This window comes from Numida meleagris, chromosome 4, assembly GCF_002078875.1.
Source record: "Numida meleagris isolate 19003 breed g44 Domestic line chromosome 4, NumMel1.0, whole genome shotgun sequence".
NCBI classification, from domain to species: domain Eukaryota; kingdom Metazoa; phylum Chordata; class Aves; order Galliformes; family Numididae; genus Numida; species Numida meleagris.
The window spans coordinates 90,151,845-90,176,872 of NC_034412.1; the positions used below are offsets into that span (position 1 = coordinate 90,151,845).

Sequence of the window (25,028 nt, forward strand, 5' to 3'; positions counted from 1 at the left end):
TTACTAATTGCTACATAACCCATAAAGATAGCTAAGATAACAATAAAGATCATACTTCTCACAGTACCTCTAACATATTTTGAACATCTATGCTATGGGGACAGCATGGCCGTCAGAACAGAAATGGCTGACTACAACTGAAATAGTCCCACATATTTTCTGTCTAGAACTGAGGAGAAAATATGCCCAGCCTCAAGTCTGGTCTGTCCTTCTCATTTTGCACTAAGCCTTTATGCTAGTTGTTTTTCTGAATGTGATTTATATCCAGAGTTACTGGCTGTTCTGCAGCAGAAGAGAAAGCAGAACCCATGTCTCCAGTCTGACCCACTGCCCTGCACTCCTGGACAGAATGTTTGTTTCTAACAAGTGCAGAGGAAATAATGGATATGGAAAGTAAATCTTGAATTAATACAGAAAGCAACCAACATAAACAAAGATGACTTCAAGATGCACAGTGTATAAAAGCTCTCCAAATCTCTGGGTATTCATTTGATGCCTTCTGCCACTCTGAGCAGAACATTTATCTTTATTAAACATTGTGGAGGTGACTCCAAGGACACAGAAGCTGGAGATTACAATAATGGTGTGCTACAGAATGTCAAAGGCTCATGGAAAAAACAAGGATGTAATTACTCCTGGAGTTTCCTCGCTGCAGCAGGTGAACTCAAATATGAAGCTATTTAACCTCTTTTGCTACACATAAATTGCATCCACATGCTTTCCTTTAAAGAGCCAAGTTGCAATTAAAAGCAGAATTTTGGAAAGAGAAGGTTTGGAGTCATACAACCAAACAGCCTAAACAGCTTGTTTAGCAAAAAGCCCTTCTGACAAAGCCCCTTGCTTTGTACATCTCTATGTTCCTGGGAATAGTAGTGCTGAGAATCCTGCTTTTCAGATCCGTGAATGTAAGATTTCTGTTCATTTCAGCATCGGTCAGGCTGGGTGGGGCTCTGAGCACCTGATGGAGCTGTAGATGTACCTGTTCAATGCAGGAGAGTTGGACTAGATGACTTTTAAGGGTCCCTTCCAACTCAAATGGTTCTGCGATTCTATATATGTAGCAGGAGGCTATGGCTATAGTATTCAGAGCAGCTGTGGTTGTTGCAGATGTCCAGCCGTACCCTCTGCCCACCCAGAACGGCACATACAGAGCTCAATGCAGAACCAACATTTCACATTTTGTAAAGTAACATCCCACTTGGTTCATCTCTAACAGTGCTGTTACAGGGCAATAAGAGCTGTAAGGGCTGAACCCTGAGTTCACATCTGAACGTACCAGACTATCAAGAAAGTTTGAATGCAAATTTGTGGCTGCTTAGTAGCTTATTTCCATACTGGTTTGTCTCTTAGTTGTATCTAAGTACTTCTTTTAATCCACTCTTCAGCACTGCATTTGCCTATGAAACCCCAAGGAGATACTCCAAGGAACTGGGACTCCAGACACCTGGCTAACTCCCTAGTCTAAAATGTATTATAGAACCACGTCCATATTAAGTCTTTTAGTTAGCATGTCTTGTATTTACTTTCAAGGCTCTTCTTATCACTGGGTTTGTGACAGGGACTTTGGACTCTGAACAAAGATCTGAACCTGGGGGCACAAACTCTGGGATAAAACTCTTCTAGAAGCAGTACAGCTTTTTCAAGGTCTAGATGTAATGGATAATGATTTAGTGCAGCTATTAATCAAGTCGGTGAGATACTAAAAATCCCTCTGGTTTATTTGGTGTTGTCACTCTTGGCTTCTTGTGAAACAAACATTTGCAGACACACTTGGAAACTGAGTGAGTGTTTGCCAGACTGGTATGCAAGTCAGTGCAATGGTCTGGGGAAGGGATAATCTCCTACCTCCCCTCCCCCTGGATCTTTCCTTCTAGGGTCATTTAACACACACAAGCTTACAATATTAGAGATTCCAACAAGGATTTAATCATTAATGCTCTTTGGGAAATTTCATATGATAAGTCATATGAATTTCTTTCCTCTACTAGTTAAGGATGAACTGTAAGAAGCCCAGTTTAACCCAGGCTTCATGTTTTCAACACTTGCCCTTCTCTCTTGCAGACTTTACAGGGGGCTCTGACAATCATACAGGATCTAAATGCCATTTGCAAGAGGTAGAAGTGAAACAGTGGTCAACTTTCAACTGCTGACCACAGACCTTTCATAATCAATGTTTAAATTCTTTCGCACGTTGAGAACAAATGAAAAAATTCCCAGCTCAAAGATTTCTGGGTTAAGACCAGATCTTGAGATGAAGCAAGACAACCAAACTCTGCCAGACCTGGATATTGCCCATTGTTTTCAAGCTGCCTAATCCTGTTATGAAGCTAAGTTGTAGCAGGGAATTTAAATCTTAAATACATGAGATATTGAGCAGGTTTTCAACTTCTTCTTCTGGTTCAAATCTCAGCTGATATCTATCTGTATATTTATATTGGATGAGATTTACATTAGACTACTTACAGCTAACTGTGGCTAAAGAGCAAAAGCAAGCAAATATGAGAAGGAAAATTACAGAGAGAGAAAGATGTCTTTATATCGTGAAAGGGACAAAGAACTGTAACTAGACAAAAAGCTTAAACCAATCTTCCTGTAATTGGCCTGACCTTGCCTTCAACAGCTCTTTAAGCATTAGCCTGTTGCTGGAAGGTGCCCCTAGAGAAACAAAGCACAGTGATGCCAAAGACTCACTACCATGTTGCAGAGGATGAAATGTGTCAATTTAAACTCAAGGATAGATTAAAACCACTGGGAAGCGGGTAGGGGAATAGCTTTCAGCTTTACATTTTATTCTGCAGGCATAATTTAGTGCAGCTGATGTCACATAGTTTTGTAAAAAGCCGTTTAAACAGCGCACGCAAGCCTGAAAACACTTCATGATGATCCTTGCAGCACACAATTAGTAAAAGATGCTTGTGCTTCATAAATGCTTTCTGCTGTAAGACTGCTTGCGGACAGGAGCTGCTTCCCCACATTTTTGTTCTCCTTATATTTTCAGATCTAAAACCGAGCGTGTCCTGAGCCTCATCCAGGCTGGAACTGGGACAGGGCTGAGGAGGGACCTTCAAAGGCTTCACTGAAACAACCACAATGGGCTCTTTCAGGAATGGGCCTGAGCTAACAGGAAAGAAACAGTCCGAAAACGGTGGGGAGGGAATGCTTTTTCAAATCCTTTTCTGGTTTCTGGAGACCTGCACGCTCCACATGCCGAGCCCCTTTCAGAGTTACAGATGTGGTAAGCATCAGCACAGAGCTATTTAAGGTACTGGTGAAGGTGCCTTCTGAAAAATCCCCTTCTTCCCTCAGAAGTAGCTCAGAGAGATGCCAGGGCTGGCAGAGTGCAAGCTGAAAATAATTGCTCGAGTCTGATATTATTACATCCAGCTATCGCCAGCTGTATTCTCCCCAAAAATGTCTTGACTGTGACCTTCAGGGGACAAAGAAACAACAGAAAAATTGTAGCAGCTGATTTTCTAGTTAAAATCCTCTTATTTGTCATATACTGTAGCAAGGAAACTTCTGGATAATTGAATCGCTTGAGTGCGCTGGGTTTTGCTGTGCACTCAAGCCAGAATATTTTCCAGAACACTGTATGGTAGAAAGGAAAGAGGAAGAAGGAAGAAACCAAGGAGCAGATTGCTATTAGTATGGATACATGGGGATCCAACACTTGATCGAGGGTCAATGATTTATACCACAAGTATATTAATGACCACCAGCACAACTGTCCACTCCTCTGGTGAGGTCTTTCCTACATCTTCAACAAAGGCTCAGTCATTTCTCCTTGGAAAATGGGAGTAGCTACAGCTTGGTCATGCACAGTGTACTGGGCGAATCTCCATAAAAAAGGATGGAAGCTCCTGCTCCTACTTTCTCATTACTGTCCACAATGCACCCAATACACTAATCCTTTTTTTATCTAATCCATTACTAGCCAATGTAGACAAACTCACAGGCAACTAGTCTTGAATCCCAATGGACAGCAGCCCTATCTAACACTTCCACGTCGAGCAATTGCAAGGACTGCCAGAAATGCCTTTCCCAGCACAGCTGGCACCATGCTCTTCCACCAACGTTCATCACAGCAAAACACCACTCCCTACAGTCAGTAGAAAAATTCTGATAGAGACCCAAGCCGAGGCCTTACCTTGATGCCCCCAATCCTGTGCTCTCCCTTGAACTCTTTGCCATTCTTCAGCCAGTAGATGGTGGGAGTTGGGTTTCCACCAGCTGGACATCGGAAACGAACGGTGTTGGCGGCAGGAACTGCCAGCAGCTTCTTCTCCATCTTATCTGGCCGGGTCCAGAAGGGGACACCTGAGGAAAAGAAGACAAGCTGAGAAAGCCCATTTCTGCAGTAGAGGATATCAGCTGCTGAGCAGATGCGTTTGAGAGGCTTTGGCATGTGCGGAGTGACAGTTAAATTGCTACCTGCTGCAGTTAAGATAAATGACACAGAAATGCTTTCCAGCTAAATGACTCTTATGTACGTAGACAGGGTGTTTGCATTTTAGGTCTGTGATGAAAGGTTCACGACCAGGTTCTTGTCTTGGTAATGCTGGTATAAATCTAGAGTAGCTGCTTTTAAATCAACAGGGAGGGTGCTATCAGAGTGAAGATCTAGCCTTGGTGTGTAAAAAGATACAGATGTACCACTGGGACAATAGTAGCCAAGAAGCATGAACAGCCGAAAGATGTTGGAACTGTAAAAACAGAGAGCAAGAGAGCAGAGAAAAAGAATTAGCTGAGTGCTTTGGAAAGTTTTGCTTCTCGCTGAGCACAAACGTAGTACAGCCTCCTTAAGGGAAGGAAAGGGAAAGAAGCCAGTGCCAAACTGGTTTATCACGTTTATGTTCAGAAAGTTCAAGTGATTTTAGTTTTAAAGATTCATGTTACCTTTGAACAGGGATAAGTTTTAAAATACCAGTGTTAGCATGAGATACTTTTATAATCTGCCTAAAGTACAGCAATGTTTCTTGGCATCGTTACAAACATTACATATGAACTCCAAATTAGGGCAGCAGCGGCAGCAAACTTATTATACTGGAAAGAAAGACAGAAAGAAAGACAGAAAGGAAGAAAGAGAAAGCTTTAAAAACAAGCTTTCATTTCTGTTTAAGGAAGCAGTGCAGAGCTGAGCTTGCGATCTTCCCATGCCATGGTGAGGCACCTGCAGCTAAAGCCAAAGGGAAATGGAGGCATATGGTGTTTACTTTGCAAAACAGCAAAGAAACTCCACCTCAGTGAAGCCCCCCTTCATTACAAGATGTGCAAGGTCTTCTCTCTCATTTCAAGCCTCTCTGAGATGCAACCAAGCTCTTCACTTTCTCAGGAGCTCCCCAGTGCAGTAGGCCCTGACATGTTTGGCTCCATGGGACCCATCCTGTTGTGACTCTAGGTAAGCCAATGGTGATCCCTGCCTTGAACTAGACAAAAAAGGCATGACAAACATTGTTCATACATCACCGCACTCTGCATTCCCAGGAATGAACAAGGGTTTTGAAAGCCTTTGACAAACATGACTGAATGAAGCAGGCCTGACCAACATCAGAGCTTCCCAATGGATTCCATTCATTGAATCACAGAATTGTTTGAGTTGGGAGGGACCCTTAAAGGTCACCTACACCAAATGCCCTGCAATGAACAAGGACACCTACAGCTCCATCAGGTGCTCAGAGCCCTGTCTAGCTTCAGCTCCAAGGATGCTGCAGGCAGGCTCATACAGCTCAGCTCCAAAATTCACCATTTTGACACCTGCTGATGCATTCCATGTAGCCTGGTTTCCCTTTGACATCTGGGTGTGTTGCTCCTGTGTCTTATCCGCTTTCACATTGCTGTAGTCAGGCTGCTGGACATTGGTGCCTAGGTAGCGTCACAGCCATGCCAGGGGGGAAAATTCAGTATTAAGGGTTTTCATTTGCCCTCAGACTGCCTCACACAATGTGTCATGAACCCCACCAGTCACCTGAATGCATCAAAGGAATGTGGGCATGGGGACAGACCCGTCCCTGTCCTTCTTCCTGCTATTTTTCATTGGAATGCTTCCTTTTGGCAGTGCACCCTGAATTCCTGGGGACTTCACACACAGAGTGGGTTCGGGGAGAGGCCAGGCGCTGATGGAGATGTCCCCATGCACTGCTGTGGAGGAGAGTAGCTCTACAAGCTCTTCCAGCCATCAGACTCGATGATCCTTACGAGTTCCTTCCAACTCATGTTATGCTACTCGCTGTTTTACTGAGCATCCAGGGATCTTCTCCAAATGGGCTCCTGTCATTAGACACGGCTTCTTCCCCAAGTGCATCTCTGCCATTTGGGTCCTCACCCACGTGATTCAGGGCTTGCAGGGCTCAGCACCCACAGATTAACACACCAATAGGCGCATAGCACATGTCAAGCTGGAACTGGCAAGAAGTGCCAAGGCATTCAGAACAGTGCCTTTGTTCTTCCCCTCAGGAGTAGCAAACAAAACATCAGCACTCGGTTTACTGTGCCCCCAGAGTCCTTTCATCGCTGCTTTTTAAAGGGGGCGAAAATTTTGTTTAACTCTTCTTTTCACACAAAGCTTGCAAAGTTCCAGAGAGCTTTGGGAGCAAGAAAGAATGGAAGACAGCAAAAAAAAAAATTTTTTTTTGAGCTGCTTGCTCTGAGTTAATGACAAGCAATGATTCTGCATGTGCAGGTGTGAAAAAAGGGACCCGTAAAGACTGTCGCCAGCCCTTTCCCATCATCAAGCACTAAGCCTGCCAGTCCGTTTTGTTCGTCAGACACCGGCCACCCATCCACCTGGAATGACCAATTAAAAAACCGAGAGCAGTACTTGGAATAATTAATACAGCCGAGCGCTCATTTAGCAATTAGGAGCAGCCACAAAATTTTGCAGCAGACAGAATCAACCCTAATTGTGTAATTTTCCCAGCTGACGCCTCTGAGTACACAGCCAGATTTAATTGGAGATTATAGGGGCTCTTTGAAGGTGCTGGGGCTACACAGCAGGGGCTCCAAACAAACAGATACAGAGGGATAGGGAGCACTGGGGCAGAAGAGCACTGTGTGAAAATGGAGCTTGGTTTTTTGTTCCAGGGCCAGGAAAAACAGCTGTAAAGAACAGAGGTACTGAGAAGCCTCTTTTTGCAAAGGCAGATTGCAGTTCATGACAAGGCTGCAACAAATGAGACAACATGAAGTTGGTGAGCTTCCTCTTTCTTCTCTTTGGCTGCCTCTTTCTAAGAGATGCTGTCTCCGTGCTCTCCAAGGTGAACCAAATACTTATTTCCTCTAGGTGGAATTTCCTCTCATCACCCTGGCTTTGGTAATTCCAGCCTGTATTTCAGCAGTCTTGGGTGTAATCTCCAAAATTAATGAGACTGGCTTCAAACTCATGACACTATTAAAATCAGCTCTCCAAGCACCTCTCCATAAATATGAGGGTAAGAAACTCTTGAACAACAGGAGCAAGCCAGAAAATATACACAGCGTTACCTGAGAACAGGATATATTATTACTCAGTGATGTGCAAAATACGGCAACATGCAGTAAGTCACTCCTGGACATGTTATCTCTCTCTGCATAAGAATAACTCTTGGTTATATTATGCTTTTGCATGAAAGGCATTTTTTTGCCTTCACTCCTCTAACTTTTGACCACAGTGATATCTGATGGCCAGGAAAGAGGTCATGCCCCTCATTAGAGTAGTTTTTGCCTCAAGAGATGAAGGACATGGGACTTTGGGACATGGCACTGGTGATAGCCACATGTCCCCCTCATTGGGATGATCCAGCAGCCCCTGTCCCCAGTGAGATGTACCACTAGTGGTAGTGGTGCTGGGGTTAACACACAACTCCTTAGATTCAAAAGAAGATTTGTCAATGTTAACTGGAAGGTCTGACATTAAACAAAGCAACATAAACCACGTTCTTGTCACTTCACAACACAAGGCTTCACCTCTCTGGTATGTTAAGCTAATCAACAGTTTTTAAAGCAAAAGAGAATCCAACTTTTTATAGCGAGACCTTTAAGCAAAGCCAGTGGTTACCTTTGGATCTAAAAAAAGAGACCGTCTTGAAGTCAAGAAGACCCAGAACACAGGCTATAAATACGTGTGGCAAAATGTGTGTTTTCCCTCTTGGTGAAGAGAAACGTGTCTTTCTGTACCATAAAACAGCTCATGTTTTGTGATACCTGTTGCTAAGAGATGGAGTTTACTACAAATCACATAAAAAAAGCACAGAGCGATGTACTGTGCTCATCAGAAGCTGCTCTGCAGAGGAGAAAACCTTGACCAAAGCTGCCCCTTCCCATGTCTCCAATGGGCTGCAGTTGGCATCAGGAGCACTGAGCACCTCTGCAAAGGTGCTCTTCAACTCACGGCATCCAGCCCCTAATTAGAGGCTATCAGAAAACCACTAACTGCTGCTGATCGGCTGCCTGGCACCGTACCTCACAATTACTGTCCACACGCTGCACAACACAGCGGCACAAATTTATTACAGCGGGAGACCTGTTTTAAGGAGTCCTCCATGTCCAACGCTGTGGGCAGGAGAAATTTTCCAGTCATGCTGAATTTCTGCCAATGTACATAGCTGATTTGGAGTTCAAATGCAAGACATTTATTTATTAAAAATACATAAGCACAGGCAGCTCGCTTTTCAGAAATATAAAAAGCATAATAAAACACAATACTAACACCTATGAAGCATGTAATGATCCTGATTAATGATATTGCACTTAGAGAAACAAGCTCTGGGATTGAATGAGGTTTAGTGTGGAAGCACTGAGCCTCTCTTCTGGGGCTCCCTTCCCAATACAAGTTATAGAAAATCCAAAGGGGCTTTGCTTATAGCTCCTGCTTACAGCAGCAGTAAATTTGGTGCTTGGCTGGTGTCAATTTTATTCTCTGAGCTGCCTCTGCCTCCAGCTGAGATCCTCATTAGGACCAGAGTTAAACCCAATAAAAACAAGGCAGGCTGAGGTTTGCGATGTGTAACTGCAAGGTGTAACTTCAGCATTGTAAAAAACCACAATGACAGAGTGGGTTACTCTGGACTTCGGATGCAAGGAGAACTGATAACTCAAGCTCAAATCAAACTCACAGAATCAAGCAGCCAAAAAAATTAAGCCACAAGATACTGGGGCAGCTACATCACTCTGGCAGCTATTTCTAAATTTCTGGTGCCAGGTCCCAGGAGTTTGCGCTCCTAAGGACACCCATTTCAACACGGATGGAGGCAAATGTCTGAGCCATGCCACATGGCAGCCACATCTCCATTAGAAAAAACCTCTGTATCCTGGAGAAACAAATTACCTGTATCCTCTGACTCATCATCATCATCTTCATCATCACCCGACGAAGGGGAATCTAGAAGGAGAAGGAGAAAAGACATGAAGCAGAAAGAGGACAGCACACAGAGATGAGGCTGGATGAGGCTGTGGATGCCACAGCAGGCTCCAGCGAGGGGGACATGGGTGATGTGTAGGTGACATGTCCCCCTTCCTGCAGCTCCACCACCCTGGGGTGAGCAGCCAGCAGCTTTCCAAAAGGAGAGAAGGGACACAAGTTTGCCAGTGCTCTGCTACCAGAGAGCAGGGGTTGGTGCCAATTACTTTTCGATGTGCATAGAGCTCTTCACCTAAATACAAAGGCAATTCCAAAAGAGGAGGTTTCTTTTTGCAGAACAAGCTCTCTCCCGTTTTTGTTTTTTTTTCCACTAGCATTCACTCTTAGAGACTTTTTGTTTCACCGAGCCTCAAAATGACAGGTCAGCATTTCCAACTCACTCTGTAGTCTTTTAACTCAATACATTGCTGCTACATCCTCCCGTGTTAACTCCTTGCTAAATGACTCAACTTAAGCTTTTAAAACTTCCCCTTGAAATTGAACCTCTCTCTAGACAGACATTTTGATGGCTGCTCTGTGAACCAGTTCCTTTCGCTTATATTCCTTCTACAGACACACCTCGAGGCTGTAACTGAATCCAGGTTAGCAGGTGGGAATTTTCCATCAGTGTATCTCTAAAACTTTCTGTACTCATTCTCTAAATGTGGTCTTACATCTCACCTTCTCCAGGCTGCACACAACGAAGCTTCAGTCCTACTGTAGATGTGAACGCCGTGATAAAATAGCAGCTTAGTGTTTGATTCAGTTTACACAATTTAGTACAATTCAGTGTCTGGAAGATTAAGTGTCTTCTGACTTTACATAATCTCCAGGAATTTCTTTTTTAAATAAAGGCAGAATGCGAACAACGCAACAGCTTTTATATTCTGAGACCAAGGTAAAAGCACTCGGCATGAAACAGCAGCCAACAGGAAACTTTATGAGCGTTTAACACGTGCCAGAACAGCAAAGCACTGATTCAGGCTGAGCCGGGCAGAGCTCTTCCTTCCACAATGCCCTGCATTTTGGTTGGAGAACTGGACGCCCTTTCTCCAAGTGATAAAAAAGCATGGAGGTAAAAAAACAACAGGAGGGGAAAGGTAATAATAAAAATCACTTCTCTGCAGAATCCGGAGGGAATTTCCAAATGTATTCACCGCATACAGGAGCAAATAAGCCAGGAATCATCTTCCTCCATCAGCACGCGGCTGCGCATCGTGCTCTGCACCTTCTCCTTGGCTCAGCCCCCGGCCCTGCAGCACATACCCAACTGCACACTGCAGCTGAGGTCCTGCTGGCAGCAGCACCAGGGAAACGCCATGGGGCTTGCTGAGAGTGAAGTGTCTGTTGAGGTGTTTCGGCTGAACCAGCAGGTTTATTCAAGTCCTGGCGAAGGCAGAAGCCCTGCCAAACACCCACCAACACTGGATGAACGAGTACGTTCTCAGCCCTGCGCTCCACAATTTGGTTACCTGTATATTAACATGCCATTGAAGTTTTCTTCTGGTTTCAAATGAGCCAATCAGGACCAAAACAGCAGAATCAATCTTTAAATCAATTCGAAATGTTTCCACAAGATCAAAGGAGAGAATCGGAGAATCATAGAATATCTCGAGTTGGAAGGGACTCATAAGAATCACGGAGTCCAACTCTCCACTCCTTGATTTTGACCTTGCTTGAGCTTCCCACGAGAGCTTTGCAGGGAAGCTGCAGCCTGGGTTTTAACACAAAATATCCCATGCTCAGAGCTACACTCTTCAGGTTACTGAAAGCCACCTTCTTCAATAAGTGACTAAAAATCTATTAGCTATTTGTTAATCATTTACAAAAACTGTATTCCCTTCCAAAAGACAACCAGTATTGGCATCTGTAGGAACTGCTGGACACTATTCCAAAAGGGCTCTATGAGCACGAGGGAACTTGGGTACCTTGGAAGATCTTTCTGCTGCTCACTGTAGGGGTGCTGCTTGGCCACTAAATCCCAAGGGAGTGTGTGAAATGGCTACAGAAACAGAGCTTCTGTCAACAGGAGATCGGTTTGGGCATGCAGGCTCTATCTGTGATCCACACCAAATGCTCATGTTTTAAGAGGGCAGTACATTTCTTCTTGTAAACTCAATGCGATCAAGCCCACGTCTGTCAATGGAGGCATTCTGAAGAAATCAAATCCTGTTACTTATCAGCCTGGTTTTCAGTATACAGTAGCAGCTTCTATCTCCTCAGGTACATGCTGCTTCCTAATGCCGACACCTGCTCTGTGCAGTCCATCCTTCGCAACCTCGCTCTGTCCCCATCACAAAACCCAGAAGGGTTTGCACAGTGTGTTCAGCAAGTCTGCTGCCCTGCCAGGATCTGCAAGGAGCTCATAAAAAGGGACTGAAGTGCCAACTGGCTATTTTCAGCATTACACTTTGTCAACCCAGCCTGCTTTTGCTCACTTCGGAGTACAGATTGGAGCAACTCCCGTTCATTAGTACGGATTTAATCCAGTTTAACACATGGAACACCTCCAATCCCGAACATCAGATAACCACATAAACACCCAACCAGATATCCCAGCTCATCGCTGGAGTTACCTTCACAAAGTGGGAACGCAAACCACAAATCTCAGATAATGATCTCCTCTCTGCAGAGGAACGGAGAGCAATCAATAATAATTACCAAGAAATATCTGCGCGCACAAGAGGCACCACTATTGCCACATACAGCAGGGCTTCAAAGCTCGAAAGGAGCGCTGCTGACAGCTAAAATGGAGACTCCCACACTGCCAGCACTTCGGTGGTAATGACAGCGGGCTAATAGAATCAAAGATTCCGAACGCTGTAAGAGAGCAGGTTCAGGTTACTCACTTGTTCTTAAGCTGTTATTAGCTATTATTAGCGAAGAGGAAAAACATAGGGGCTTAAACTTTTTAAAAGCAGAGGATTATCAGCCCTTCCACTATTAAAAACAATTTCTCACTTTACAAACTTTTGGGGCTGGCAGCTGTTTCATTTGAATGTGGAACCAGCTGCCCTCTTCTGCCTCCCTGCTGCCCCTTGAACTCAAAAGCATTTTAATGTCACTTAAAAAAAAAAGAGAGTAATGTTTCTAACAACCTGCAGTTCCTTGGGTAGTCCCAGTAATCGTACCTAGTTAAAGAAAGCCTTTCAAGGGCCAAATACTTCTTTAACCATTTAATTGATATGACCTTGAAGCATTCACAGCACTCTCCAGTAACATTCAATGAAAAGCAGATGTTGGTGAAGGCTTGCTGAAACGGGCTTTTATTCTCGCGATGGTTTGATTGTCTCAACGACACAAATCCTATTTCTGGCAGGAGAAAGAACTTTACAGAATGGACACGATTTGCTATCATAGACACCTCTGTGTTCAGTTTTCATAGAATCATTAAGGTTGGAAAAGACCTCTAAGATCATCTAGCCCAACAATCCACCTACCGTCAATACTGCCCACTAACCATGTCCCTAAATACCACATCTCCACCTCTCTTGAACCAGGGACAGTGACTTCACCACCTCCCTGGGCAGCCTGTTCTAGTGCCTGACCACTCCTTCAGACAAGATATTTTTCCTAATATCCAACGTGAATCTTCCCTGGCACAGCTTGAAGCCATTCCCTTGCATCATACCTCTAGCTACCCAGGGAGAAGAGGCTGACCCCCCCACTCTGCCACAACCTTTTCACATAGAGCTTGGTGCTGTTTGAGCGAACTCAGCTTCTGGAGACAAGAACCTATGGGGAAAGTTTTCAAAACTTTAGATCCACGAGAGGTTAATCCTTCCAAAAATTCAGGCCTCGAATCTGTGTGATCAGAATGCTTTCTATCAGCTCAGAGTGATGGGCATTATACCAATGCAGCAGGCTGAAATCAAGATGATGATCTTAGCATTATTTGTTCGCTATCTGGGAATAACAGATTTTTTTTGGCACCTTTTGTTGAGTGATCCAGGCTTGCACAGCTTGTAGCTGTTCTGTCCTATTGTCCTCATCACGGAAAATACAGACACACAAATAACAGCAAGTGCTTTGCTAATGCACCACTTGTCTGTAACACATGGTTAGCAAAGCTCCTCTGATGAAGCACATATTCTACATATAGACAGTTTGCAGATAAGCTACATTTGAAACAGACTAGTAATTTGTGACAACTGGGATGGAAGGAGGAGATAGTCGATGAGCTTTAAGGTCCCTTCCAAACTAAGCTATTCCATAACCCATTCTACAATACGGAAACAGTTTTAGAAACCTGCGGCTTTTACATACAATTTTGGCACTGACTTGCCACATAAAGCAGAAAAAGTCATCCCTGAGCCCCAGTTCACTCACTCATAAAAGACTTCAAAGGCAGACGTAGCACTGCATCTATTTGAGTGTTAAGGGGGATCTGGGGTTTAATCTGACCAGCACCATTTCCAAGTCTCTCTCAATCTCAACACCAAGCTTTAACACGTGGTACAGACACACAAGCATTCTTTGATTGTTTTTTGTTTTATCAGACTGATTACTGCCAGGACTTGCTGGGGAGGCACAGACCAACCAAGAAGGGACAAAAAACTGCAAACCACCAGGTGTTCTGGACAAGAAAAGGGTCAAAAATGCAAAAAAAAATCAGCAAATCAACTCTATTTCTGCACGTACCTGTCACTCTGACTGTAAAGTTTCCCAGGACCTCGTTGGAATGCCTTGGCTTGCAACTGTACAGCCCCGAATCATCATATGACACATTGATTATCTTCAACAGTTTTTGTCCAATGTGAGTTCTGTTGGAAGGTGCAATCCCAATACCGTCTTTAAACCAGAAAACTGACACAGAAGAGCTCTGGGTGTTACAGGAAAGTTCAATGGTATCTCCACTTCCAAACACCAACTCTTCCAGAAAGGCGGTCTCACTCCTCAAGTATTCTGCAAAGGGAAAAAGACCAGGGAAATGAGTAAGTAAGAGCATGTGTCAGAGAATGGAAGAATATTTTAAAACGTATCTATTATTTGCTCTACAGATGCTTCCACGTGCGCAGGAGACTCTCACGCTAGTGATGACAGCAAATCCTGTCATGGGCTGCACAATTCTGTTTTACAGCAGAGCAATGACAAGAGGAAAGGTCTGAGCTCAGAAGTCTTCCCACAAAGGAACATGAAGCAGGATGGTTTGACAGTCCTCAAACTCGTTTTGCAGTCCTATATAAACTCACTTCAGACATCCAGTAGTTTATTCCTCCTTTACACCATTTTGAAAAAGAAGACTCAGTCATCCATAGCTGCCCTCAATCCAGTTATTCCAACAGCATGCGCACCATTGCCTTGTCTATGCCAACCAACACTTCATCTTTACAAGTCCCATCTGTTTCTCCCGGCTTACGCCAGCTCTGAGACATTATGCTCTGCCAGGCATAAGTCTTCTCGGTTTTGTATACTATGGGAACCCAATTCATAGTGAAGATTCTCTGGTGCTATGATTTTATAATTAGCAAACAGGTAATGCAAAACAGACCTATTCCCATGATCCAAACTCAGGTGGCCCAATTTTACCTCTGATAATTATCAGATATGAATAGAGATCTTAATACTGCTGCTCACATATATGCATAGATTAGAATTTAACTGTAAAACCAATGTGATTACAGCAACTCAGAACACCTGAGCATGGTATTTTGACGATGAACTATCTTCAAGTTGTTCTTCTGCTATTAAGTCAAAGAACTGGAGCAGCTAATAAAAGAAGAATGTACTGCTTCTCTCCTCCTGCCATGCAAGTTTTAATTCTCGTGGAACTTTAAAAATCTAAAAATGCTTCAGTCAGTAGTCTTACCTGGTGAAACTGATGAATTCTAGGGACCTGAAAATGTGGTATTTCATGTGGATATCATCCCACAGTAGGCAAAGCCCACACACATCGAGGTCACAAAGCACCTTTCCCTGACACTCTGGCAGCAATTCCAACTCAAATATATCTGGATTTGGCCAGAATGCTGTGGTGTTCATATAGACAATGGTTTCTTTTTTTAAAAAAATATTTATTATTTTTAATGAAAAGATTTTCCCTGAACGCATATGCTTTTAGTAAAAAAAAAAAGTAAGTCAAAGGAGCATCAGCATCTCCCTCCTTTCAGAGCAGCTCCTGCTGCAGTTCTGTGCTTGCCCACGGTCTGTCTCTTCCCATCTAGGAGCTCCTTGGGAAAACACAGTTGAAAAGAAGAAACTTGCAGCACCAGGTAAAGAAGTATTTTCTGTTTCAGCTGCTGATTTCAGGATATCGCCTTCCTTCTCTGTACTACAAGGATTTTCTCAATGGCACCAACTTTGGCTTTAGATTAAAAGCCCCTTATACAGCTTTGCACTTGCAGGGCTGGGTGCTGATCTTTGTTGACTCTAATGGAAGCTGTTGCTAATTTAATCTTCTGGAAGACAAACCCAATGCAGCTGTGCCATTCCTCCATACAAAATGCATGCACGCTTTTACCTGACCTCTTTGGTCAGTGATCAAGACTTGTGTATTTTGGCTTTTGTACCTTAAACCTACGAACAGGAACTAGCCCAGACTGAGTACAAACCAAACCACACAGTTTAGCCATTTAAAAAGAAGTCACTCTTTAAAGTGATAATTAACCTGCGTTAACGACAAAGCAGCAAAGCAGTTTTATAAAACATCGCTAAGGAATACCAAAGTGAAGAGCAAATTCACTTTAGACACAGAACAATTGGGGTATGCAGCTTCTTCTGTGGAAAGGAACCTCATTACTTGCTCATTTTGACATCTCTGCCCCTAGTCAGCCCAGCCAGTCCCTAGCAGATATCTTGATGCCCATTGTATGCACACCTTGTCCTACTGACTGTATTCAGTCCTACTAACTTCATTCCTACTGAGTAAAGTATCCAGAGATTCAAGGAGTGGCTACTTGAAAAGGAGAACGGTACTGATGTTTTTCAATTCTTTAAACAGCATTTCAAATTTCAGTTTACATACCTATGGCTAAAAACTAAACAGGACCCAAGTCAGAAACCTCCACAAAGTTGAATGTGCTTCAGCATTTTGCCTGAGACCTTAGAGAATGAAGATGTGCTATTATTATTACACCTCATACAGTTTTCAAATATGACAAATGCAAAAGCAAAGACAGAGGTTATAACATCCATCACCCAAGCATCTGCCCCAGGTCCTAAGCAAACTATCCACACTGTGGGAAAGGATCAAACCACTTTAAACCTTTCTAAAGCCCTACTGCCCAGGGAAGCTGTGGATGCCCCATTCTTGGAGGTATTCAAGGCTGGTTTGGATGGGGCCCTGGGCAGCCTGATCTGGTGGGGGCAACCAGCCCATGGCAAGGGGTTGGAGCTTGATAATCTTTAAGGTCCCTTTCAACTTAAGACATTCTATGATTCTATAAAGCACTTCTATTGCAAGTCAAGTCACAAAAGCCCACCCCATGCCACTGCCCACAAGGAACTACCACTGGATATCTAACTGACCATAACGTCATCTTTTCCAAACCTACAGCAGACAGCATGTGTTTTCACAGTTGTAATTACTGGGGGTTAGCTCCTCTATGGGTTACCAGAGTCCCCTCTGCCACTTGCCAGCAGCAATGGGATTAATGATTTGCAGCTTTAACGGGCTCTCTGTGAGGAAGAGGGAATTTAGGTTGTGGACTCCCAATATATGACTTAAATTCAACCATTTACTAGTTTAGCCAAAGCAGTAATGAAGTGAGAATCACTAAGAAACACTTCTGAATAAGCTCAGTGCCTGCAGCACTACCACTGCTCCCTGCAGCACATGGGCTGCAGTTAGTGGGAATTTTCAGCAATTTGGCAATTTTTGGACCTTTTGGCAGAGCAAAAAGGCATATGGTAAGTACCTTCCACAATGAGGAGCAGCTGGCCCAGCAACCCTAAAATGCTTTTGTGTGGATTCACTTCTACGGGTAAGATACTTCATTTTACATTATTACCCCAGTGATAATTCACTTTCTGTGTGATTTGGAGCTCCAGGTGCTCAAGGGTGTGCTTAAAGGGATTGGCTTTTCATGCATGAAAGGATGAGGAGGTGGATGGGGGTATTCCTGGACTGCCTGTGGCTCCCCAAAAGTTTGAAGACAACCTGCACCTTGGCTGGTGCCCTCTCTAGGGCTGAGGACCATTTGTAGGTGCAATGCCAGAAGCACGAGGGCTGCTGCGGGCAGTGAGGGATAATGGAGCCTGTGGGATGCTCACGGACCCCACACCACCTTGCACAGTGCAGTCACCCCCAGCTCCAGGACACTTTGTTCCCCTATTTCTCTTCGCCTATGATGTTCCCACTGGAATATTTTCCCACAGCTCCACTTTTCCAAAAAACCCAGTGTTTGGGAGCATCCTGTTCAGCTCCACCTTCTCAAGGGAGCACCACAAAACCGGGGCACAGCCATTCATCATGCATCTGATCAGTCAATGGTCCTGACCACACTGCCACTGCCACTCCCACGGTGGAGGGCTCAAGGCTCAGCACCTTCAGTAGCAGCTCTGAGTAGAATACTGATCCCCCCCCGAAAATTCCAGTGAAGTTTTTCTGTGACATGGACCAAGAGGCTCTCTGGTGTCTCATATTTTCCTCTGTTCAAACTGTAGTTGCCATTTCGCCTGTGTGTCCTCACACTGGGAGCTGAGGGCTTCTGTGCCAGGAAGAGCAAGCCCTGTTGTCAGAGATGGGAATCAACCTCTCTTTTCTCCCCAAAGTTTGGGCAATTCTGGAAGTGAACTGACTTGGTCCCTCCTGTAAAAACCTAAGCTGTGATTTAGAAAATTACCTTTAGGAAACCATATCCACAGTTTGCCTCAGTCATCTGAAAGGGTCAATTTATCTTTCACCTGTTCTGTATGTTTGCTCCAGTGTGGGGTGAGGGTTCCCCTGGAAAAACTTAAAATAGCTTTCCTAATAATAGGTAAACAGTTTATTCAGTATTACCACTGCAGTGTCTATGCAACTGTTACCAGCCAATATTTCTTCCAAAGACCTTAAGAAGTGTGCTGCACTCCATTACCTCCCAGGGTTGTTTATATATATCTCTATATATGTGTGTGTGCATTAGAAGGAAAGCAAACTTTTTTCCTAGAGAATCTGCAGAATGATGACCAGGGTTAGTTCTCAAGTCATATGCCTTTTTTCTTTTTTTTTTCCAAAAGCAAGAGATTATGGGAGAAAAAAAAATCTCTAGTGTTTAGCTTGGCTATCCCCAACAGCGACTTTGGAAGGGCTTCTCAAATGGAAAAGCAGATGTTGCAAATCTGCCTTATCTACGGAGCAACTGTTGACTCTGTTGTGCAAATCCTAATTTACATCTGCATGAAAGGTTTCAGAGATTAAATGGCATTCAAGGAGGAATATTAGCTTTTCTCCCTCCCTCCAGCCCTCCTTTGAATGGATTTACTACTGGCAATTAGCTTTCTGTTCCACCGGCCAAGTAGAAAACAGGATTCATCGGGACTCTACAGTATCCTCCTTTTAATGGACTGTTTTCTCCAATCACCCAATTCAGATGCCGAGAGTTAGAAGGAGAAATAAATCGTCACAAAGCTGAAATAGTTACAAAAACACTTTAGCCAGGAGGATTTCCCTCTGGCAAAGCCCTAAGGAGTAAAAAAGAGAACAAATCAAAGGGGTCTCCTGGCTACACCCAACAAACATGGGAATGCAAAACCCCAGGAACAGGAACACAAAGCTTTGGTTGCTGTCCCAAGAACAACCTTCAGCTGCGAGTTTTCTGGCTTAAATGAGAAGACACTGATGGGTATTTTCCTTAAAATTTGGCCAGACTTTCATTAGCTTCTAATGCAAAACAAACAAAAAAGCAGCAACTACCAATTACAACCTACGTCTATCCCTACAGTTCTGCGTGCTTTTCTTCTTCTTTTTTCTGAATAAAATTGATATGAAATGTCCTCCACCAGACCACCTCACCCAACTGTGGTGGCCAAACACCATCAATCCTGACTGCTTCCTACACAGCGCAGTGATGGGACACTTTTTTGCACTAATTCTAGGAGGACCACAGGAGACCATGACCACTGGCCATCCCCTTGGAGTCTGCCTCTCATCCACTCCAGAATGATGGCCAACTCAGCCTTTGCTTTTAGATGGAGAGTGACTTGTAAGGGAGAAAGGAGGCCAAATAAAATCGTTGGCTGCACAGGATGGCCAGGCTGTCCTGGCCTGGTGTCAATAGATGAATCCCACCACAAAATGGTTGGGGTTTTACATTTTCACTCTTTGTGCCTGAGGAATTTCAAAAAGTTCATCATTGTACTGAAGCAACCACCACAACCCCCTACTAAAACCAATGGAAACCTGTGGAAACTGAGGCAAAGACTGGGGCTTCTCAGTGGCTAGAGCAAAACTCATCTCCAGCCTGCACTGCAGCAGGATCTGTTTCCAGCAACATGCTGAAATGACCAAAACCCCCATGGGGCATAGGTCCTGAGCAAACTCATGCTCTGCAAGCATCAGCATGCTGTGCTGCCCTCCTGGAGGAGGCCACCTGGCTGGGTTTTACAGGTGACATGCAGTAGGCAATCAGCAACCAGAACTACACTTTACACAGATGACTGGTCCATGAGGCACAAAGAAAGGAGAGAAACTGAATCTCTGGGAATATTTTTAAGTTTTGTTAAAAAATCAGTGGGTTATTTCTTCTGGGCTCCTTCTCTCCAGCCTTATTTTCTTCCTAAAACCCTTCCAAAATTTATCATTTTTGGAGCTCTTGAGCTTGGAGCAAGTTTTCAGCTATCTGGTGAATTCTAGCCAAACGTTTACCACCTTCTCAGTGCCTCTGCAGATGAGTTTTTTGACATACTACGTAGTCACCAGACCCACCAGTTGAGGTTCACCATAGAATAACTTTCCATGGGACGCAAAGAATTGGAGCCCCGCTACAACTCCCAGCATGGTCAAACGCAATGAGTCTCTGAAGTGGGCTTGGAGATCACGCGGCAGCAGAAAAAATTTGCCATAAAGCCCGCCCCAAACTTTCCCCTTCGGTTCACAGCTATGCAGTGACCAAATCCCAGCTCCTCCGTGTTTCCCTTGCACTTCCAATGTGTGCTCCTCTAATCTTCATTTAATGCAGGCAGCTGGCTGTAAATACCCCAGAACAATGACTTTAATCCTAAGGATCCTGAAGCCCCCCTTCCTCCCCGCACCAAAACTGAAGAAAAATGAAAAGAACAGCCTCATGACAGCAAGATGGAGAAACCCAAGCTAGCCATTTGGCCAAAAGAGCAGAATGACACAATGAGCTAAATTTTGCCTGGCCCGCTAATTAAAAGCGGAAGCTACCATACTCCTGAGCCAGCGATGGGAGGTGGGGGGAGTTTTCATGCTATTCAAAAACCGGCTTCCAACTGGGACCATATTCACTCCACATTAATTGTCATTCCAACTACGAGTGTCCTAGTTTCAAAATGAAAACTACTTTGCAGCGTAGCTAGTGAAAACCAACACCAGTTTCGAGGCATTAAACAAAATTTATTGATTGCATTTTCCCACCCACTAAAACTTTAATAAGCATTAAACCTCAAACTCCTGGCCCTGTTTCCTCCCTCTACCCTCTCTCTCCATAAAAAGGGTCAGGCCCCTCTATATGGAGATTAGGACTTTATGTTTGGTATTTGTTTATGAGCCTATCAATTGCCTCTATTTCAGGGGGAAAAAAAGTACATCTAAAAAAAACCCTCTCGTACATGGATTAAGAGAGGGCAAAGGTTTAGGGTAGTTTTGGTTTGGTTTTTTTTCCAACTGATTGTGGGGTTTAGATATATTACGGATCATGTTTACATGAATAAGTAAATGCTCCCCTTTTTGTAAGCTTCCCTTGAGTTACATAAAATGGCTTATTTCAAAGATCCCTATTTCTCACTAATAAGACACAGAACTTCCAGGCTTCTCCAACGGCTGTTTTCAGCTGTGTAAAAGGAAAAAAAAAAAAATATTGGGGGCCACTCTGTCTGCGTACTTAGCAAAGAAAACAAAGGCCAAACATTTGAAATGCAAAGGTCAGTGATTAAGCCCAGAAATCCATATCTAGGCATCAAAATGAATAACCAGATTTTAAGAGTGCTTAAGAGCTTGAAATGCAGAGCCTGATCTGGCTCAGCATCTTTCAAACCCAAGCCTGTTATTTCAAAGCCTCAAGCGGGATGGAGGTGCCAGGTACCCAAGTTGCAGGAGCCCAACACTAATCTCCTGCTCATGAAGTCTGAGCCAGTTCAATCTGAAGTCACGAGCAGCAAACCCAGATTTTATTATTTAGAAAGCACATCTCATTAATACTGGAACGCTTTGTCCTTGTGCTAAACTCAACTCCTACCCTTCAGAGATGGTAAAAACAGTGGACGTCAAAAATTCTTTTATTTCTCTTCTGTAAAGAAGGCTGCTGAAGGGAGCAGGAGGTTTGGAGTTCACTGCTCTGTTAAAACAACGTTACCGTATTTTTTCAGCTTGTTTGACTTGCTGTTTCTGTATACATTTGTGTTTTCACCTCTCTGCATTCAAATCCCACGCTAGCGTTTGTTCTGTGCTTCTCACAGGAAACTTGCTCAGCTCTTTATTTGTATTAAGTCTACGGACTTATAGAAAACAGACTTGGAAAACAATCCCTAAATTAGCAGGACTTACCAGCATACATGCATAGGCATTCACACAGGGCTGCATACCATCCTGCCCAAGTGTGGTGTTTTATCATTTCCAGCAGCAACAGCGGGGCATCGGGTTCAGCAGAACGGGCCTTTTAATGGTCTCGTGCAACCGTATCTATTACAGCAGGTTTTGGACTGCACGTAATAAATTAAGGGAGAGTTCAAGGAAGTCATGCGTGTCTCAGTTCCCACTCCCTTCAAACAGTTTTAATGCTCCCAAATCACTGTCCTCCATGTACTGAGCCATGCTGGGCTCCAGAAATGCCAGCAGCAGGTTTGACACCGCCACATGCAGCTATTTTAATGCTGCTGTAAGGAAACGTGTGCTTTGCAGAGGGTCCTGTGCTGGGACACGGCCGGTCCTGACTGCCTGTGGGACCTTCCTCAGGCTCTCTGACCCCGTTCCTGGGTCTGACCTTCCCAGCTTTCCTCTGTTTCCCCAATAAAAACATGTCTAAAACCTCCTGCTCTCTGCCAACGAGTGCCCAAGGTTCCCTGAGAGATGCCACTGGGTGCCACTGTGGCAGCAGGGTTGTGCATCGCAATGGGCAAGGGCAAGGAGGAAGCCAACAGCCATTTCTCTTCTGCCGACAAAAAACATGGAAGATAAAAACCAAGGCCAGCAGTCTGGACTTGTCTGAAAGTCAGGCACAGGCGGCAAGCTCCAGGTGGGCTGCCTTGGGCAGGATGGGTGTGACGGGTGGATGAACCACCATACGGCAACACTTGCACAGACATAATATTGGACAACCACCTCATATTTTCACCTATTTCTCCACGGAGACACATGTACCTATAAGAAGCGAGGTCACTGAGCACAGTGACCCAAAGCCTGGACTCTGGCCCCTTTCAGAGGACCAGCAGCTAATTCAAAGTCATGTCCACCTCCTTGCTGTGTGCTACTCCTACAGCTGCTCCTCCTCATCCCAAAACAGCCAGGCACACGCAATGGGCGAAGCCATTCCAACAAAGACTGCATCACTTGTCCACACCTCATTTGCTATGCACTGAGAGCAGGGGAGCAGACGGGATGAAAATCTCACTTCAAACATTTACACAGGTTTCGAAAGCTCCTGAGAAGCTTTCAGGTGCTTTCTGCCAGGACTAACACATTCCACCGAAGCCTGTCCTTTACACAGCACACAGATGCATAGGCTCATGGAATCATAGGATCATTAAGGTTGGAAAAGACCACTAAGATCATCTAGTCCAAGAGACAAATCATAACCACCTTGCCCACTAACTCATGTCCCTCAGTGCCACATCTTCACGTTTCTTGAACACCTCCAGGGATGGTGACTCCACCATCCCCCTGGGCAGCCTATTCCAATGCATTACCACTCTTTCTGAGAAGAATTTTTTCCCAAAATCTAACCTGAACTTCCCTGGAACAATTTAACACCATTACCTCTCATCCTAGGAAGCGTTTATGCTGTGTGGGGTCACACAGGAGAAATGATGGCAAGAGAAGGTTCCAGCAGCAAGGTACCCCTCTCCGAGATATCCAACACTAAGTGAAACATGGGGTAACTGTAACGTAGTATCTACAGTCAAATTCTATGGTATTTACTGTATTTATACTGTATCCCAGCAGGCTTGGAAGCTAGGAGTACAGGAGGGTGAAGACAAGAACATGCGTTTACAGGGTATCCAAAAGCCAACATCAGCACACTCCAACAGTGGCTTACGCCCTTGGTTCCAAGGCAGGGAAATCAGCAGCCTGGAAAGCCTGAAACTTTTTTTTATGCCCGATTACAGATCTTGAGTGCTCGACACTCAGCACTCACCCATTACACTGCTGACACTGATGCCTTTGGGATGACCAGGAAGGAATGCTTCACGCTCGATCAACACGCACTCCATTTGCAAGAAGGTGGGTGATGGATTTGGAGAAATTTCAGGAAGGGATGCAGAGAGGACACCACCTGCTGTTTCTTTTTTTTTTTTTTTTTTGCCTTCCTTTCTGTAATTTATCGGTTTGCAAAGAGAGAGGCCGAGTTTCCAAGCAGCTTGCTCTTCCTTCAGCTTCAGGAAGAAGGAGGCTGCAAGGAGCAAAGAAGGTGATGGCCAAGGAGCTCTGGGCTGGGAGCCCTGCGGTTCCGCTCACCAGGTGCCCAACCCACCGCGCTGCATAAAAAGAGGCTTTCTGAGTTTTCCCTGGAAAAACAACAAAAAAAACCCCATGCTTTCATGCAAAGCTGTGGGAGCATGCGTAACACGCTGGCTGTAAAATGAATGCATTTTTTATTTGATTTTGCAAGCGTTCCCTACTGTTCCAACAGTATTCATCTGCAGCTCGTGTCTAATGCAGTAAATACCAGCTAAGTTATGCACCTCCATTTACCGCCCGCCCCACTCCTGCATGAATCCTCAGCCTATTAACATAACTATTTAAACTGGACATGTTTTCTTCAACATTCCCCCTCTTTCATAAACTGCCAAGTGACAGTTGTTTACTGTCAACATGCCCGGGTAGTCCAAGACAGGGAGAAATATGCCCTTTCAAAAGGCGGACCTATCGGCTAGCAAAGGAAGATTAGAATCTGGCGTTTTTCTCTTCTCCCTCCCCAGAAATGCTTTATTCGTAGGGATGCGCATGATACAGATCAGGAGAGATGGTGCTGTGCTTAATTCCGATCATTCTTTTAATTAAAGACGGGCTCATTCAGGGTTTATCTTGGGTTGCACATGTGAGTTGTCAGCGTGCACCTAACTCCTTAATCTTCCCATTGCAACTGCTTTCCCTCCTCATCTTTAGCTCTGATATCCCAAGCACACGGTGGGGAAGCAGCATGCTTGTCTCGCCCAGATCCTGCTATTGGCAAGCAGTACAATTCTTGCCCTCAGGATCTATTCAGAGAAGTTAAAAAATTTAGGGGGGAAAAAAAAATCCAATAACCAGTTACTTCAAGACCTACAGTCTCCTAATAAGCTGCTGAGATATTTTGCTGGGAGGGAATTTCTTGCTCTTGAGTTTTGCACATGAAAG

General features: G+C 44.3%; 1 protein-coding gene across 6 annotated transcripts in view; it reads right to left on the bottom strand.

Annotated features, from left to right (window-relative positions):
• Window positions 1–25,028, bottom strand: part of FGFR3 (fibroblast growth factor receptor 3) — a 52,353-nt gene that overhangs the window by 21,815 nt on the left and 5,510 nt on the right. For all 6 annotated transcript variants that reach the window (XM_021395294.1, XM_021395292.1, XM_021395291.1 and 3 more), the window contains exons 2-4: window positions 14,015–14,278; window positions 9,302–9,355; window positions 4,148–4,317 (exon numbers count right to left, since the gene is read on the bottom strand). In XM_021395294.1, coding sequence (XP_021250969.1) covers window positions 4,148–4,317; window positions 9,302–9,355; window positions 14,015–14,278 — 488 coding nt within the window. The remainder of the gene's footprint in view (window positions 1–4,147; window positions 4,318–9,301; window positions 9,356–14,014; window positions 14,279–25,028) is intronic.